Here is an 18,465-nt window from a genome sequence, read left to right as displayed (position 1 = left end):
GGGTAGGGTCTGTGTAGGTCCCGCCAGTGGTCAGTGTTTTTTGGTTTTGTTTTCTGTTTTTTTGTGCAGGTGGTGGGTAGGTTTAGCTGGTTAGGTGAGGTAGCGTGCCAGGCCTTTGGCCTTTGACCCTGCATCCATGCAGACGCCCTGACGCAAACTGAACTTGAGTTTTCCCCCAGCTGTTCACCTGTCAATGCAAAATGGTTGCATTTGCCGTGCATATCAGCACGAGTGCTGAAACAGCACCAATGCTGACAGGTAAGTGTCTATTTCTATAGATAGATTGATGGATGGAGTGATGGATGGATGGATGGATGGATGGATGGATGGATGGATGGATGGATGGATGGATGGATGGATGGATGGATAGATAGGTACATGAGTTGAAACAACTTTTTGTTAAAAAAAATGTTTTTGTTAAAAAAAATGTTTTTGTTTGAAAAAGTGAATGTTTTTTAGGCCTGTGTTACATTGATGGATGGAGTGATGGAGTGATGGATGGATGGATGGATGGATGGATAGATAGATGAATAGATGAATATATAGATACATGAGTTTAAACCACTTTTTGTTAAAAAAAATATGTTTTTGTTTGAAAAAGTGAATGTTTTTAGGCCTGTGTTATACATGGATGGATGGAGTGATGGATGGATGGATGGATGGATGGATAGATAGATAAATAGATAGATAGATGAATAGATGAATATATAGATACATGAGTTTAAACAACTTTTTGTTAAAAAAAAAAAAGTTTTTGTTTGAAAAAGTGAATGTTTTTAGGCCTGTGTTATACATGGATGGATGGAGTGATGGAGTGATGGAGTGATGGATGGATGGATGGATAGATAGGGTTAGGGTTAGTTAGGGTTAGGGTTAGAGGTTAGGGTTAGGGTTAGGGTTAGGGTTAGAGTGTTAGGTAGGGAGGTAAAAACGACTTTCACCCTCATTAGTAACCACCCTCATTTGCATAAAGGGCATCTGATTGGCCGAATCTTAACTGTCCATATATCTGCAACGGTGTGTTTTATCTGTACGAAACTTGGTTTATATAGTAATTGATGTATGGCTAGTCGACTGGTGGTGGTTTGGTGCGCCTCTAGCGCCACCAGGTGTGTAGACACGGTACTGCACTTTATTTTTTAGATTTGTTTTTTTTTAACAGGGGTCTATTTTATAAATTGCTGTTGTATCTAGGGTTATTTTATATAGGGGTGGTCTATCCTGGTATATTTTGGGTAGGGTCTGTGTAGGTCCCGCCAGTGGTCAGTGTTTTTTGGTTTTGTTTTCTGTTTTTTTGTGCAGGTGGTGGGTAGGTTTAGCTGGTTAGGTGAGGTAGCGTGCCAGGCCTTTGGCCTTTGACCCTGCATCCATGCAGACGCCCTGACGCAAACTGAACTTGAGTTTTCCCCCAGCTGTTCACCTGTCAATGCAAAATGGTTGCATTTGCCGTGCATATCAGCACGAGTGCTGAAACAGCACCAATGCTGACAGGTAAGTGTCTATTTCTATAGATAGATTGATGGATGGAGTGATGGATGGATGGATGGATGGATGGATGGATGGATGGATGGATGGATGGATGGATGGATGGATAGATAGGTACATGAGTTGAAACAACTTTTTGTTAAAAAAAATGTTTTTGTTAAAAAAAATGTTTTTGTTTGAAAAAGTGAATGTTTTTTAGGCCTGTGTTACATTGATGGATGGAGTGATGGAGTGATGGATGGATGGATGGATGGATGGATAGATAGATGAATAGATGAATATATAGATACATGAGTTTAAACCACTTTTTGTTAAAAAAAATATGTTTTTGTTTGAAAAAGTGAATGTTTTTAGGCCTGTGTTATACATGGATGGATGGAGTGATGGATGGATGGATGGATGGATGGATAGATAGATAAATAGATAGATAGATGAATAGATGAATATATAGATACATGAGTTTAAACAACTTTTTGTTAAAAAAAAAAAAGTTTTTGTTTGAAAAAGTGAATGTTTTTAGGCCTGTGTTATACATGGATGGATGGAGTGATGGAGTGATGGAGTGATGGATGGATGGATGGATAGATAGATGGATAGATGGATAGATGGATAGATGGATAGATGAGTTTGATCGACTGTTTGTTCATATTTTTTTATTGTTTTGTGTTAAATATTGAAAGTAGTCTTTGGACTAATGGTTAGTTTGGGTTTAGGGTTAGTTTGAGGCTATGGTTAGGTTAGGGTTAAAATGGCATATAGGTAGGGAGGTAAAAACGACTTTCACCCTCATTAGTAACCACCCTCATTTGCATAAAGGGCATCTGATTGGCCGAATCTTAACTGTCCATATATCTGCAACGGTGTGTTTTATCTGTACGAAACTTGGTTTATATAGTAATTGATGTATGGCTAGTCGACTGGTGGTGGTTTGGTGCGCCTCTAGCGCCACCAGGTGTGTAGACACGGTACTGCACTTTATTTTTTAGATTTGTTTTTTTTTAACAGGGGTCTATTTTATAAATTGCTGTTGTATCTAGGGTTATTTTATATAGGGGTGGTCTATCCTGGTATATTTTGGGTAGGGTCTGTGTAGGTCCCGCCAGTGGTCAGTGTTTTTTGGTTTTGTTTTCTGTTTTTTTGTGCAGGTGGTGGGTAGGTTTAGCTGGTTAGGTGAGGTAGCGTGCCAGGCCTTTGGCCTTTGACCCTGCATCCATGCAGACGCCCTGACGCAAACTGAACTTGAGTTTTCCCCCAGCTGTTCACCTGTCAATGCAAAATGGTTGCATTTGCCGTGCATATCAGCACGAGTGCTGAAACAGCACCAATGCTGACAGGTAAGTGTCTATTTCTATAGATAGATTGATGGATGGAGTGATGGATGGATGGATGGATGGATGGATGGATGGATGGATGGATGGATGGATGGATGGATGGATAGATAGGTACATGAGTTGAAACAACTTTTTGTTAAAAAAAATGTTTTTGTTAAAAAAAATGTTTTTGTTTGAAAAAGTGAATGTTTTTTAGGCCTGTGTTACATTGATGGATGGAGTGATGGAGTGATGGATGGATGGATGGATGGATGGATAGATAGATGAATAGATGAATATATAGATACATGAGTTTAAACCACTTTTTGTTAAAAAAAATATGTTTTTGTTTGAAAAAGTGAATGTTTTTAGGCCTGTGTTATACATGGATGGATGGAGTGATGGATGGATGGATGGATGGATGGATAGATAGATAAATAGATAGATAGATGAATAGATGAATATATAGATACATGAGTTTAAACAACTTTTTGTTAAAAAAAAAAAAGTTTTTGTTTGAAAAAGTGAATGTTTTTAGGCCTGTGTTATACATGGATGGATGGAGTGATGGAGTGATGGAGTGATGGATGGATGGATGGATAGATAGATGGATAGATGGATAGATGGATAGATGGATAGATGAGTTTGATCGACTGTTTGTTCATATTTTTTTATTGTTTTGTGTTAAATATTGAAAGTAGTCTTTGGACTAATGGTTAGTTTGGGTTTAGGGTTAGTTTGGGGCTATGGTTAGGTTAGGGTTAAAATGGCATATAGGTAGGGAGGTAAAAACGACTTTCACCCTCATTAGTAACCACCCTCATTTGCATAAAGGGCATCTGATTGGCCGAATCTTAACTGTCCATATATCTGCAACGGTGTGTTTTATCTGTACGAAACTTGGTTTATATAGTAATTGATGTATGGCTAGTCGACTGGTGGTGGTTTGGTGCGCCTCTAGCGCCACCAGGTGTGTAGACACGGTACTGCACTTTATTTTTTAGATTTGTTTTTTTTTAACAGGGGTCTATTTTATAAATTGCTGTTGTATCTAGGGTTATTTTATATAGGGGTGGTCTATCCTGGTATATTTTGGGTAGGGTCTGTGTAGGTCCCGCCAGTGGTCAGTGTTTTTTGGTTTTGTTTTCTGTTTTTTTGTGCAGGTGGTGGGTAGGTTTAGCTGGTTAGGTGAGGTAGCGTGCCAGGCCTTTGGCCTTTGACCCTGCATCCATGCAGACGCCCTGACGCAAACTGAACTTGAGTTTTCCCCCAGCTGTTCACCTGTCAATGCAAAATGGTTGCATTTGCCGTGCATATCAGCACGAGTGCTGAAACAGCACCAATGCTGACAGGTAAGTGTCTATTTCTATAGATAGATTGATGGATGGAGTGATGGATGGATGGATGGATGGATGGATGGATGGATGGATGGATGGATGGATGGATGGATGGATGGATGGATGGATAGATAGGTACATGAGTTGAAACAACTTTTTGTTAAAAAAAATGTTTTTGTTAAAAAAAATGTTTTTGTTTGAAAAAGTGAATGTTTTTTAGGCCTGTGTTACATTGATGGATGGAGTGATGGAGTGATGGATGGATGGATGGATGGATGGATAGATAGATGAATAGATGAATATATAGATACATGAGTTTAAACCACTTTTTGTTAAAAAAAATATGTTTTTGTTTGAAAAAGTGAATGTTTTTAGGCCTGTGTTATACATGGATGGATGGAGTGATGGATGGATGGATGGATGGATGGATAGATAGATAAATAGATAGATAGATGAATAGATGAATATATAGATACATGAGTTTAAACAACTTTTTGTTAAAAAAAAAAAAGTTTTTGTTTGAAAAAGTGAATGTTTTTAGGCCTGTGTTATACATGGATGGATGGAGTGATGGAGTGATGGAGTGATGGATGGATGGATGGATAGATAGATGGATAGATGGATAGATGGATAGATGGATAGATGAGTTTGATCGACTGTTTGTTCATATTTTTTTATTGTTTTGTGTTAAATATTGAAAGTAGTCTTTGGACTAATGGTTAGTTTGGGTTTAGGGTTAGTTTGGGGCTATGGTTAGGTTAGGGTTAAAATGGCATATAGGTAGGGAGGTAAAAACGACTTTCACCCTCATTAGTAACCACCCTCATTTGCATAAAGGGCATCTGATTGGCCGAATCTTAACTGTCCATATATCTGCAACGGTGTGTTTTATCTGTACGAAACTTGGTTTATATAGTAATTGATGTATGGCTAGTCGACTGGTGGTGGTTTGGTGCGCCTCTAGCGCCACCAGGTGTGTAGACACGGTACTGCACTTTATTTTTTAGATTTGTTTTTTTTTAACAGGGGTCTATTTTATAAATTGCTGTTGTATCTAGGGTTATTTTATATAGGGGTGGTCTATCCTGGTATATTTTGGGTAGGGTCTGTGTAGGTCCCGCCAGTGGTCAGTGTTTTTTGGTTTTGTTTTCTGTTTTTTTGTGCAGGTGGTGGGTAGGTTTAGCTGGTTAGGTGAGGTAGCGTGCCAGGCCTTTGGCCTTTGACCCTGCATCCATGCAGACGCCCTGACGCAAACTGAACTTGAGTTTTCCCCCAGCTGTTCACCTGTCAATGCAAAATGGTTGCATTTGCCGTGCATATCAGCACGAGTGCTGAAACAGCACCAATGCTGACAGGTAAGTGTCTATTTCTATAGATAGATTGATGGATGGAGTGATGGATGGATGGATGGATGGATGGATGGATGGATAGATAGGTACATGAGTTTAAACAACTTTTTGTTAAAAAAAATGTTTTTGTTAAAAAAAATGTTTTTGTTTGAAAAAGTGAATGTTTTTTAGGCCTGTGTTACATTGATGGATGGAGTGATGGAGTGATGGATGGATGGATGGATGGATGGATGGATAGATAGATGAATAGATGAATATATAGATACATGAGTTTAAACCACTTTTTGTTAAAAAAAATATGTTTTTGTTTGAAAAAGTGAATGTTTTTAGGCCTGTGTTATACATGGATGGATGGAGTGATGGAGTGATGGATGGATGGATGGATGGATGGATAGATAGATAAATAGATAGATAGATGAATAGATGAATATATAGATACATGAGTTTAAACAACTTTTGTTAAAAAATATATTTTTATGTTTGAAAAAGTGAATGTCTTTTAGGCCTGTGTCACATGGATGGATGGAGTTAGACTTTTGGTTGTTTGGACTTGGGTAGATTTGGATTGTGCTTGAGTGGGTGGGGCTTGTTTTCAGCTTGTGTGTGAGTTAGGTTTTGATTTGGGTTAGGTTTGGACTGATGCAGTACCAGATTTGATGCCAGATCACTTGTGATGGAGCGTCACTCTGTTGCACATCTTTTATAGAATCAAAACAGACATTTATTATACTTGTTAATATTTATTTATTTAATTAATTGTGATGGTTAATAAACATTAAATATGAATAAAATATTCAAATATACATTCATTCATCTTATTATTCAGACATCTCTATTCAGACATCTTATTATTCTGATTAATGTCATAATTCATGAGAACTAGTTTAACATCATTATTAATTTTTAAATCATGTTGCAAGTGAGAGTGAATATAGCACCGTGAATATAGCACCTGTAAAGCAATGGAAATGTGGGAATGTTATTTCAGTTTTTTTTTTTTTTTTTTTTTGACTGATTACCAGAGCCTCATCGTGTGCTTCACCTCAGTAAGTGAGGTTTGGCATAAAGTTTTTCTTCTGTGTGCTTCAGGGTTTGATGAGTACTGGCGCCACCCTGTGTAAAATGTAAGTCACTGCACTTTTTTCCACTGTCAGCACCTAGGAGCTGTCCTGTGCAAACAAGTGCTCAACGTGTCCGTCCCCCACAAAACCCAACACCACACCCACCCTGCGAACACTACTGGCTGCAAGTACTATTTTGATTTCATGCTTATCCGAAGCTCGGTTCCGAGGACTGTATGAATTAGTTGTTTATATGGATATAAACAGATCAAATATCTGTTGGAGTGATGCCAGAGCCTGCCAGATTTTTTTTACCCCTTCCCCACCATGAATATGACAGCGCTGTCCCCTTATGTGCAGGAGACGTCTTTCCAGTATGTACAGTGGTTGTGCTGCCTGAACAGGGTGGGCCAGTGAGAAACATCTGCACAGCAAACCTATCAATGCTGCTCTGGAAAATGTCACCATAACAATGTGAATTTAATAAATATGAAGGTACATATACAAATAAGCTTGTTTTCTTTTCTTTTTTTTTCCTTTTTTTATAAAGTCCCCCCTAGAATCAAAGCAACTTAATGCCTTATAATGCCAATTTGTTGACACACCATTGAAGTGCAGTTTACATATTAATGTTATTTCAACATTAACTTGGTACATCAGACAGCGACATTGTATTACCAGTGTTTAAAAAAAATTATTTAGAATCAACGTCACATTGTGACATTGATCAAACACATTACCAAATAACTTTAGTAATTCAGATTTATTTCTCTCAAATAAGTATTAACATAGTTTTTAATGGCAGTTCTGTTTTGTCCTTATAAATTGCGAGTTATGAAACAGTTAGTAACCTCTATAAATTCATAATTGAAGGATTTAAGTAGAAACACAGGATGCAATTATGCATTTGAAAAAAAAAATTGTGACTTCCTTCAGCTTATGTGATACTATTCACTGCAAATGTTCCTTTTATTCATATATACATGGTTCTATGAATGTATTTTACAAAAAACATGTAATCTTCATTTCTATAATGTTATTATATTGTAGTTACAACCAATAACTTTAGTAATTCAGATTTATTTCTCTCAAATAAGTATTAACATAGTTATTAATAGCAGTTCTGTTTTGTCCTTATAAATTGTGAGTTATGATATGCAATTATGCATTTGGAGTTGTTTGCTTGTCAATGTAACTAATGATCAATCATTCCTGCAATAAAATAATAATGTGTAGAAAATAAATAAGAATACTTACAAACAGTTGTACTAAATATATATATATCTTCTTTTTACATATTGGTTTAAAAATATTTTTAAAAAATTGTATTACACATCGTTGACCTTAGGTTATTAAATGTTTGATCAACACACTTTCATTCCAGACTTTTATTCCATGTAGTGATGTTGGAAAAAAGTTAGGCCCCACCCCATTGGATTTAAATTCCACTTTGAATAGCGGAAACCAAACGACTTTATCGAACAACTTTTACTTATTAGACTTTGTCGAATACGTATTATTCCCTGACTGATTTTTCCATGGCTGATACAGTACAGAAAAGGTAATGCTTCTAAACATTATTTTTTTGTGTTATATCGGTTTCCTCTAGTCAGCTCCAGGTCGACGAATGCGCCCGCGTTCCTCCGACTTATTTGCAGCAACATAGTCTCCGAGTATCAACATTTATGGTAATAATAATCAATGTTTTTTGATCGGCTATTCGGCATGCGATTGATTTCTGAAGTGTCTCATATATATAAACATTAAGTATTCAAGGTGCTATAGGTGCTATGGGCGTGGTCTTCGTGGTAAGCGCTAACGGGACATTTTTTGAAAACATTAAGACGTCTTACAGGTCTAAAACTGCTAAACGGTAGTGTAGTTCCAAAGTTTTGAAGTAAAGCCTTTATGTAAAGAAAATGTATAGTTAGAATCCAGCTTTCAACTTCGACTTGTTTTTTGTGAATAAGCTACAATCAATTCATTGAGGTCAGAGGTCATGGTGGTTACAGAGAAACCAATTTCTCTCAACCAAAAAAAAACAAACAAACAAAAAACTCATGTTAACAACGTTTCAAAGCAAACCTATTGTGTTTTCAATTTAAGAGACACCCGATCACCAGGCATTTTCCACCTATATTCTTAGTTTAAACTGGACTGCAAATACACTACCAAAAATGATTTTCCAACTTAGTGTTTGTCTTTTTTTTTTAAAACAGTCCAAATATTGAAAAATATATATACACTATATATAAATAATTATGCATTTAATAGAGGAGTAAAACGGAATAAGATGCAATGTCTTGTTTTCTGGAAAGAATACAAACAAAGCGAGTTGTTTAGAAGAACAAACAATTACTACAACAATTGCACAAACAAATTATTTTATTTTTTTAAAACCAAGTTTTCAAGCGAATTCATTGTGTGTTTCTCAGCGTTTAAAGACAACGTTTAGGTTTAAGATGACCATTGTCATTAAAGGGTGTGAGCGTGCACAGACTAAGGCCCTCACAATGCAAATGGCATTAGTGCAGGGCAGGCCCTGTTGTGCTGCTGCTCATTTAGTGTGGTTTTTTTTTTTAATTACATTTCTTCAAATCATGAATTGTTCTTTAAAATCGTTGAAATAATTTCTTTCACGTGTCTGTTTGTCTCCCAGGACTCCTGATCGTCATCTTGTCCACTGCTTGCGGTGCCACAAGCCTCAGGAGTGCATCTCCGTTCACCTGGCTCGTGTGTGCATGAGGAGCAGCACTCCAGAGGAGAGAGCAGCCGAGGTGCAGAGCGCAAAGGCCTCAAGCAAGGGTTGGGTCCGCTACGGCAGAAACTGGGACTACAATGTCATCTGCAAGCTCATTCCTGACAGATGCTCCCAGGCCAACTTGGTCAATGAACTTCTTCGCCGCGGCTTCTTCGTTGCCAATCAGCCCTCGGAGACCGATGCTGAAGCTCCATCTCCAACCCGCGTAGTCCCGTCTGGTCCGACTCAAAAGTAAGTGCAGTAAACCGTGTGCTACACTGCAAAAAGAAAAAGAGTGTTATTCCCCCTCCGTATCCTTGTCTCGTTTTCCAGTCCAAATATCTAACAATTCTTAAATCAGGATGCATTCACTAGATGTCATAATTATAGTGGGTCCTGTTTTCTGTGATAAGTAAATCAGATTGAAGGGAGTTGTTAACAAAGACATTCACTGCAAAAAATGCTTTTCTTACTTAGTATCCGTGTCTTGTTTTCCAGTCCTAATATCAAAAGAATTTCTTAAAATCAAGATGAATTTACTAAAGTAGTAAAATGCTATATTATGTCTGGTTTTCTGTGGAAATAATTAAAATGAAGGGTTTTTTTGCTTAACACAAGCAAAACTATCGGTCCATGGGGTAAGAAAAATATGGTTTCTTATTGAATTTAAGGTTCTTTTTCTTAATCCATGGACAGATAGTTTAGCTTGTGTTGAGTAAAAACCCACTTCATTTTAATGCATCTTCATGTAAGAATTTTTAGATGTTTGGACTGGAAACCAGACAATAATACTAAGTAAGAAAATGTTTGTTTTTTGCAGTGCAGCATCTTATACAAATCTACTCCTCTAGTAAATGCATTTCGACTTGAGATTATTTAGCCATTTGTACTGGAAACAAGACAAAAGTACTAATTAAGAACATCAATCATGAGAAATGTAGTGTGGATGTTACCTACCATAAGGTGACAATGCAACTGAATAAAACAAACAAACAAACTCACTGACATGTGCGACCACACTTTTATCCTGAGATGATAAAGTCACAATGCCAAGAAATGCTCTTGGCTCTCACCTGCAAACACTCTGCAATCAATCAGTCAATCACCCTCATCAACTCGACACAGTGTCTGTCAGCTGTTTGTCTGGTGTTGAGTATGATCCTGCCATGTGTTCCCTTGTCTAATGTGCCATGTTGTCATTGGTTCATTGTTTACAGGTGTCCCTTGTCTTGTCATTAGTCTTGTGTGTATTTAAGCCCTCATGTTTGCCACGTGTCTTTGTCAGTTTTTTGTTTCACTGTACCCGTGTTTGCTGAGTGTCATGCCGTCCCATCCTTCTGTTGTGAGTTAATGCCACGCTGTGCTTTTGTTCTATGTCTGATCTTGATATGTTTCTAAATGCATTTGAGTTCTCATCTATACTTGCCTCCAGCAGATCCCTTACACCTGTCTTGTTTTTTGTTTTGTCCAAACAGGTTCTTCCTCTTTGGGATTGCTGCACTCAAAGATTGTCAAACTATTTTAAGAGTGGCGAAGCCGGAAATAAACAGGATGTGTCAAGATCTGGAGATGGGCAGAAAACTCGGGCACAGAGAAAGTACCATGTATAGGTACTACTGCGAAGCTACACTGGTTTTTGCCCACATGCTGCGCCCGATTGCTGTGGAGTCCTTGACAGTAAGTCCATGTCTACTTTAAAGACTTTACGCTCATGATATGATGCAGTGTTTACGTATGCATTAGTGACCGCTCTTTCGTTATCCAGGATTCAGATTGGCTTGATCGGTTTGAGCATAGTGGCAGGGTGGTGATCGGCGTAGGGAGGGGCACGGATACCAACACGCTGCTTGCCCTGACCCAATGGGAGGAAGCTGTGAGTTTTAGTATGACATAAACAGCCGATGACTTGCTACCATTGTTTATACCATTTAATAATCTTTTGTTCGCACAGACATTTTTTCCCTTTTTTGTTTTTGTTTCCCATAGTGTTTGCAGGTCTACTTCAGCAAGATAAGGCCAGGGAACATCTGTCACGAGAAACCATGCAATGCCTTCTTTCTTGTGTCCTCCGGTGAGGCGGTCTCCAGCGTATCGCGAGACCTCAAATGCCTACACGATCTGTATGTACCTGCACATATGCGTGTGTGAGTGCACACCGTTAACTACATTTTGTCAGTCACAGTCATTTCACAGGCAACCCTTTGTGTTCCATTTTGTTTCTGCAGGCACAAACTTCCCCACTTTACTAGCCAGGATGTGCGCAGGGCGGTTGGCATTGCTGCGCAGAAGCTAACGGAGCCCCAACGGCAGGCGGTGCAGTTTTACCTGGACCGTGGCGCTCGTGATGTCGGACCACAGGACGCTGTTGACGCAGCTGTGCTGCTGGACTCTTTGTGCGTGTAAGTCTCTTCACGCAGCAAGGACCTAACATGTCACAAACAATCTTTACATCCGAGTAGCCATAATTTTGCCCAAGTAACAAACCTTTTTGTTCCTCGCCTACAAAGCAATTCTTCGGACGACGACCACCAGTCATTTGCTGAATTGGCTACAGCCGGAGGCAGTTCGAGTCTGCCAACTGCCCGCAAAGACTTCTCTGCATTTGTGACCAGTTTTCCCATTTCACTGGATGGGCAGCCTCCATCGAAAAAACAGCGTGTGAAGTATGGGTTTCCTGAAGACGGCACCTTCTATGATAAGTGGCGGGTCTCGCAGTACGCCCAGAGGCGGGAATATCTTCTGGGTAAGTCTCCGAATCCACCAATACAGCATTGTCCCGCATTTTAACATGCAGACGCTGCAGGTTGCTGTGGGGTTGTGTGTTTTTTTTTATTTTTATTTTTTTTATGCAAACCCAAAACCCAAAGACCTTTTTCTACCACACACTATCTCTATCAAAACGCAGCAATGTCCGACTCACACCGATCACTTTTGACTTCTTTTGAGTAAAGTGGTTTCATTTTGTCTTTCAGAACACTTCAAAGTCCATAAGCCTTCGACCGGAAAGTTGTCGAGGCTGATTAGGCAGGAGGGGTGGAAGTCCAACTACCCGAAGCCAGAGGAGATTCAACGGTTGTGGAAACCATCTCCTTCCAACCTCGCCATAGAGTCGGATGAGGCCATAATGAAGTGCCTGTCTGAGCAGACCTGGACGGGGCTGGCTATTAAGGACTTCGGTGCCAAGCAAGGTCGTGGTAAGGGTAAAACTGTGGCATTAGTTTGTTCTATAAATGAAACGTGGGCCATGCAACGTATACTGCAAGGAATTATTAGCATAGGCAGTAGAGGTTTTTTTTTTGGTAAAAAAAAAGTAAATTGGACTACTTTTCAGATTGTATTTCATAAAACAACATCTCAGGAAAATGTTAAGGGGTTTAAAAAAAAAAAAAAAAATTCTGTTACAGAACAGGGCATTGATTTCATACGTGTCCACTGTAGAGGACACCAGGACTTAAATCATGTTTATCAGGCATTTTGTGAGACGAAACAAGTGAATATGGAAATAAATTATACATCAATATTTCTATGAAATATTAGATATTATTATTCAAATGTTGCCAATTATTACTCCAATTATTACACTTCTTTTTTCATTAAATGTTGCTCCAAGAACACATTAATGTGCACATTAGATACAGTTTATAGATACATTGCATTGAATGGGAATATTAATTTATGGACATTTTACCCACATATTGCATAAAGTAAAATGGTGTATCAATTCATTCCATTATTTCTTTCATAACATAGTTGAGAATAATCTTTATACAAATTTTGGTTGAAAAAATCCTGAAACCCCCAAATTTATTGGTGATTGAAAAAAAAAATCCCATTGTTTTTGCCTATACATATAATTTCATGTCATTTTATTTTTTAAACAACTTAGTCCTGACGTCCACTACAGAGGACATAGCATAACGTATGAATAAAATATTATTTTTCAAAAATGTTTTTTTTTACCATTTGTTTATTGTGCTCTAAACAGTGTGATAACCTGGAAAAAAACTAAATTCAAAAAACTTTTTTTTTCTGGGTCCCAGGAGGATATCTGTTGCTAAAGTGGAAGTTGTCTCAAGTTGTCCAGCAGAGGGCAGCAGATTCCTTTTTAAATGAGAAGTCCCGCTCCTTATTCTGTTCTCAGTTATGGCCTAAAGTTTATTATAGATGCAGAATATTAAAAATGAAGGGGCAACGTGTCTGACAATCTTTATGAATAGACAAAATGATATGATATGTTCAATCGACCCCACTGTCCTTCGGTCTCAAATGAAATGCACATGTGCTTTAAGTAGTTTTTTCTCTTTTTTATTTTTTACTTTTTATATTGTTATGTTTCCTTTTCATGTAAAGCACTTTAAATTGCCATTGAGTATGACATGTGCTATATAAATAACGTGCCTTGCCTTTGCTACGAGGGGCAAAACATCAGTGGCCACGAGTGTAAATTAGAGATATTATAGCCTACTGTATGGCCACCGCTACTCTACTAATTCCCATCCCCCTCTGTGACCTGTGACGTCTTACTGTCAATCAAACCTGTTGTTTTACACCGTGTGAGATCGATCTTCTGCTGATCAAGGTGACAGTCTTTCAACTTTTTTAATTATTTGCATGATATTTCAAGTTATGCCTGTACTTATGACATCACGTGAGCGGTTTCGAAACTGGGCTACTGAGTGGATAAATAACAGTTTCATGTGGCTTTGAAGTGATCGAGCGTTTATACGCTGTGTTGTTACCTTGTAACACTTTTGCTATAGCTTTTTTTTTTTTCTCTGCCATATATAAAACCATTTGGACATGAACATTTTTTTACTAAAAAAAATACCATGCTTGAACGTCATGTAGCGAAACAATGATTAATTTTGTAGTCTTTATTGTTCTCTTGTTTAAATTGTATTTTTGATTGTGTATTTATCAACATCTTTGGCTCTTTTTAATTTATACTTTTTGAATGATTATTTGTAGGTTTTCTAAAAAGAATCAGTTATTGCAAGAGACTGATTTTTGACGTGTGACAATGGAAGAAGGTAAGGCCCGATTCACTAGAAAACTGCCATGCAAAGTTTGGTCCCACTTCATCAAGTGTCTTTAAGGACATCGTCAATGAATGAATAATTTAATTACATATATATATATACATAGAGAGAGAGAGAGAGAGAGAGAGATCAAATGATTCTATCCTCAAGTCCTTTTATTAGACAATTGCTTTGAGTGATAGCCATATGGAATAAGTTAGCACTGGGACAATAACCCATCTCATAATTCACATTCATTATTTCTTTCTAGAGTCTGTGAGACGCATCAGAAGGCAATACAAGGATGTAAGACGACATGTTGTCCAACTCATTATAGATAGCAAGGAAGACATGAGGAGGCTAGAGCATCGTCTGCTGGATCTGGGCACATGTACAAACAGTAAAATATCAATTCACATACTTTTTTTAACATTATATTTATTTTGTATAAGGCAAGACACATTTAAAATTGTAGTTGTGTTGTCAAACTAAATAAACAAATAATCTATCACTGTGTTATCCACCCTTCCACAGCAGAAACTGTGTCAGAAACTCAAGTCAGCCCACGCATAGAACAGTGTAAGTTAGAAATATTGCGTCTGTGATGTGAACTATGGGAAGGCTCTTTGAAAAGTGACATTATACACTCAGTATGTTTTCAAATACAGGCATTACAGATGCATGGAGAGGAAAGAATGTTTTTGTGATGGTCTCCAAAATTGGGCCATACAAAGTCTTCTTTTTTGACCTTTACAGTACTTCTCCAGGTCTGGAGCTCGAGAGTGAGGTACACAAACAAACAGTCGCTTGACTTTATTATTATGTATAATAAACACAACATGTATGCACCCTCATGTGAACCTCATTGTCAGCAGGTCATCAATGCCTTCATCTATCTGGAAATCCAGAAATTCAACATTCGGTCAGCAGAGCAGGCATTCTACATAGACAGCTTTGAAATGAGAAAAATTTGGCGAGGACATTTAACAATGCTGAAGGTTGGTTTTATTCAGTGTAAATACGATAAGGTCACAAAGGCTTTGAATTCTAACAACAACAAAAATATTTTCAGATTGACCCCTCAGTGTACCACTTCATCATTGGCATCACAAACAAGCACAACCACTGGACAGTTACGGTATAAGATGGAACTTGCTTTGTTTTTGAAATAAACCAAACTAAAATGGACCATTAGTGTGCATAACTATGTTTCTATATATTCTAAAATACTGAAAGGTTATCCTGCCATCACAGAAGAAGGCATTGTTTTTAGACCCAATGGGAGAAAGTCAAATCGATATAATGAAGTGCCAGAAGGTGACAAGGTATGAATAAATAAAATCAAAGGCTTTTTACAGTAATGTATTTGAAACTACAATGCATAGCGCTGTCATTTGTTACATTGTTGTTTGTCAATATAAGAGCACTGATGCTTCAGAGAGGATACGACGCCTCAGCCTGGACGTGCGAGACGGTTCCTCATCCCAAACAGAGGGATTCCTCGTCCTGTGGAGTTTTTGCACTGAAGGTATCAAAGGTGTAAAAAACTGCTCAACTTATTTTGATGAGTTAATGTAATATGTTTTCCTGACATATAAGATTCAACTTATTTTTTTAAGTCAGTTTGATGAATTCAAGTTTCAATGACTTAAACATCCAATTTGATTGAATAATAAATAAAAAAATAAGGATGATTATATGATGGTGGCCATGGACATCATATAGTAATTTCTAATAGCACTGTCCTAAAATGACAACATATATATATATATATATATATATATATATATATATATATATATATATATATATATATATATATACACACATCTTTTTTTATTACATTTTTTGTAGTTTGCCGAATGTATTCTCCGTCAGCAGCCAATTGATTTTTCCAGTGATGAAGAATCAGTTAACAACCTCAGGAAACACATAGCTGTCACTCTTCTACAAGACAGTGGTACGTTTCACGGAAGTTCTCAAGTTCAGACAGAGCACCATTCATTTTAGTACACATCGTTTAAATCACTGATGCATAACCAGTTTTTTAAATTATGATTTAGTATGTAGAGTAGACCTTATGGCAGTAAAATCCTTGAGCTGTGAATGTCTCGAGAAGCTAATAAAAATGTTCGTAATGATTATTGCAGTTCTTCCCAGACATGACACAGGGAGAGCATTACATCTATATAAATTGTTTTTGGCCTCCTATTTTTTTTCTCTCTTTTATTCTGTATTGTTTTCTAGATGATTTAACCCGGTTGTGCTCATTCTGGTTGTGCCAGGACGCTGTTGACGCAGCTGTGCTGCTGGACTCTTTGTGCGTGTATGTCTCTTCACGCAGCAAGGACCTAACATGTCACAAACAATCTTTACATCCGAGTAGCCATAATTTTGCCCAAGTAACAAACCTTTTTGTTCCTCGCCTACAAAGCAATTCTTCGGACGACGACCACCAGTCATTTGCTGAATTGGCTACAGCCGGAGGCAGTTCGAGTCTGCCAACTGCCCGCAAAGACTTCTCTGCATTTGTGACCAGTTTTCCCATTTCACTGGATGGGCAGCCTCCATCGAAAAAACAGCGTGTGAAGTATGGGTTTCCTGAAGACCGCACCTTCTATGATAAGTGGCGGGTCTCGCAGTACGCCCAGAGGCGGGAATATCTTCTGGGTAAGTCTCCGAATCCACCAATACAGCATTGTCCCGCATTTTAACATGCAGACGCTGCAGGTTGCTGTGGGTGTTTTTTTTAATTTTTTTTAAAAATTTTTTGTAAACAGCCGCCAAGTTTTTACCAATGCTTAAGGCATTTTTTTTTTCTAAACCCCTTAACACAGCAACACACCCACATCACACAATTAGCCAAGGGTTTGATCTCCTGGTCAAAACTAAACCTTTGTTTGTTTTTTTTTAATACAAACTCCAAACCCAAACACCTTTTCCTACCACACACTATCTCTATCAAAACGCAGCAATGTCCGACTCACACGATCACTTTTGACTTCTTTTGAGTAAAGTGGTTTCATTTTGTCTTTCAGAACACTTCAAAGTCCATAAGCCTTCGACCGGAAAGTTGTCGAGGCTGATTAGGCAGGAGGGGTGGAAGTCCAACTACCCGAAGCCAGAGGAGATTCAACGGTTGTGGAAACCATCTCCTTCCAACCTCGCCATAGAGTCGGATGAGGCCATAATGAAGTGCCTGTCTGAGCAGACCTGGACGGGGCTGGCTATTAAGGACTTCGGTGCCAAGCAAGGTCGTGGTAAGGGTAAAACTGTGGCATTAGTTTGTTCTATAAATGAAACGTGGGCCATGCAACGTATACTGCAGTGAATTATTAGCATAGGCAGTAGAGGTTTTTTTTTTTTTTTTTACAGAACACATTTTTCAAATGAATGCAATGTTTATTCAACCAACTCAAAATGTAATGTTTTGTTCTATTGTAGGAGTGGTTGCAACACGGCCCTTTCTTAAAGGGGAAATAGTTTGTGACTATCACGGGAAGGTGATTCCAGCATCAGTTGGGAAGGAGATGATGCGGGACCTCGGTGACCAGGCTGGCTACTTGTTTTTTTTTAAGGCGGGCCAAAGAGACCTATGTGTCGACGCGCAGACCTTTCCCTGCACATGCCATCCCAACTCGGACACGTTTGGCCGACTCATAAATCATTCTGCAAAGATGCCAAACTTAAAGCCGTTTTACTGCTCCGTTAAGCTGAGTGGAGTGAAAACGGATGTAATTTTGTTCAAAGCGCTCTCTGACATACCTGTCGACACCCAGCTCAAATTCGATTATGGTGTTCGGAGGACCTCATTCCGTGGCGAGGGCTTAAACCTAGAATGGCTTGATGAGTAGGCCAGGACTTGCACCTAAAAAATCTGTCCTGTCACTTTTCGACACAGGCGAAGCTTGGTTCCGAGGACTGGATGAATTTGTATGTGGATCTTGTGCCGAAGATGGCTGCCTGCCGGGGTTTTTTTGTCTCCCCTTTCCCCTCAGTCCACAGAGCTTGATTTCGTTGCCAGTTGTTTTGTCTCAATTTTATAGTTCTGTTATAGTTTTTATTTTATAGTTCTTTAATGTTTACATTGTTTCTTTTTAAGATGTTATTTTGTAAAATGTTTGTCACTTTTTTATTTTTCAAATAAATCTGTTACCCATCTCAA

General features: G+C 38.2%; 2 protein-coding genes and 1 long non-coding RNA gene across 7 annotated transcripts; 2 read left to right on the top strand and 1 right to left on the bottom strand.

Moving 5' to 3' along the window:
- Positions 1 to 8,909: 8,909 nt before the first annotated feature.
- LOC309486779 lies at positions 8,910 to 10,323 on the bottom strand. The gene is made up of 2 exons (XR_014201682.1): positions 10,240 to 10,323; positions 8,910 to 9,560 (listed from the first exon to the last, which is right to left on the bottom strand). It is a non-coding gene; the product is annotated as an uncharacterized lncRNA (long non-coding RNA).
- A 71-nt stretch (positions 10,324 to 10,394) lies between these two features.
- On the top strand, positions 10,395 to 13,583 carry LOC309486778 (uncharacterized protein). Of its 3 annotated transcripts, none has more exons than XM_082154221.1 (7): positions 10,395 to 10,624; positions 10,758 to 10,959; positions 11,048 to 11,155; positions 11,269 to 11,402; positions 11,508 to 11,681; positions 11,790 to 12,025; positions 12,255 to 13,426. In XM_082154221.1, exons 2-7 carry the CDS (start codon positions 10,834 to 10,836, stop codon positions 12,809 to 12,811), a joined length of 1,335 nt encoding a protein of 444 aa, XP_082010347.1. In that variant the 5' UTR covers positions 10,395 to 10,624; positions 10,758 to 10,833; the 3' UTR covers positions 12,812 to 13,426. The 3 variants fall into 3 exon arrangements, with proteins under 3 accessions (XP_082010347.1, XP_082010346.1, XP_082010348.1); XM_082154222.1 differs by lacking the exon at positions 10,395 to 10,624 and having other exon boundaries at positions 10,655 to 10,959; positions 12,255 to 12,476; positions 13,323 to 13,583; XM_082154220.1 differs by lacking the exon at positions 10,395 to 10,624 and having other exon boundaries at positions 10,652 to 10,959.
- A 584-nt stretch (positions 13,584 to 14,167) lies between these two features.
- On the top strand, positions 14,168 to 18,465 carry LOC309486776 (uncharacterized protein). 3 transcript variants are annotated; one of them, XM_082154216.1, is made up of 13 exons: positions 14,168 to 14,312; positions 14,572 to 14,691; positions 14,835 to 14,879; positions 14,969 to 15,087; positions 15,176 to 15,298; positions 15,373 to 15,438; positions 15,537 to 15,625; positions 15,723 to 15,828; positions 16,155 to 16,260; positions 16,548 to 16,626; positions 16,735 to 16,970; positions 17,339 to 17,560; positions 17,745 to 18,465. In XM_082154216.1, exons 1-13 carry the CDS (start codon positions 14,303 to 14,305, stop codon positions 18,152 to 18,154), a joined length of 1,731 nt encoding a protein of 576 aa, XP_082010342.1. In that variant the 5' UTR covers positions 14,168 to 14,302; the 3' UTR covers positions 18,155 to 18,465. The 3 variants fall into 3 exon arrangements, with proteins under 3 accessions (XP_082010342.1, XP_082010341.1, XP_082010343.1); XM_082154215.1 differs by having other exon boundaries at positions 14,572 to 14,700; XM_082154217.1 differs by lacking the exon at positions 14,168 to 14,312 and having other exon boundaries at positions 14,573 to 14,700; positions 15,057 to 15,087.

The sequence above is a fragment of the Leuciscus leuciscus genome (assembly GCF_965113295.1).
Source record: "Leuciscus leuciscus genome assembly, chromosome: 22".
In the NCBI taxonomy this organism is placed as follows: Eukaryota; Metazoa; Chordata; class Actinopteri; order Cypriniformes; family Leuciscidae; genus Leuciscus; species Leuciscus leuciscus.
This window is presented reverse-complemented; position numbering and strand designations above follow the sequence as displayed.

What these genes read in the sequence shown, in the direction of transcription:
- LOC309486776 (XM_082154215.1), top strand. An exon ending in CAGCCCACGCATAGAACAGT is followed by an intron (nt 14,880 to 14,968) that starts GTAAGTTAGAAA and finishes TTTCAAATACAG; the next exon opens with GCATTACAGATGCATGGAGA. An exon ending in AAGTGCCAGAAGGTGACAAG is followed by an intron (nt 15,626 to 15,722) that starts GTATGAATAAAT and finishes TGTCAATATAAG; the next exon opens with AGCACTGATGCTTCAGAGAG.
- LOC309486778 (XM_082154220.1), top strand. Translation starts at nt 10,681, where the DNA reads ATGCATTTGAGTTCTCATCTATACTTGCCTCCAGCAGATCCCTTACAC. An exon ending in TGACCCAATGGGAGGAAGCT is followed by an intron (nt 11,156 to 11,268) that starts GTGAGTTTTAGT and finishes TGTTTCCCATAG; the next exon opens with TGTTTGCAGGTCTACTTCAG. An exon ending in CTCAAATGCCTACACGATCT is followed by an intron (nt 11,403 to 11,507) that starts GTATGTACCTGC and finishes TTGTTTCTGCAG; the next exon opens with GCACAAACTTCCCCACTTTA.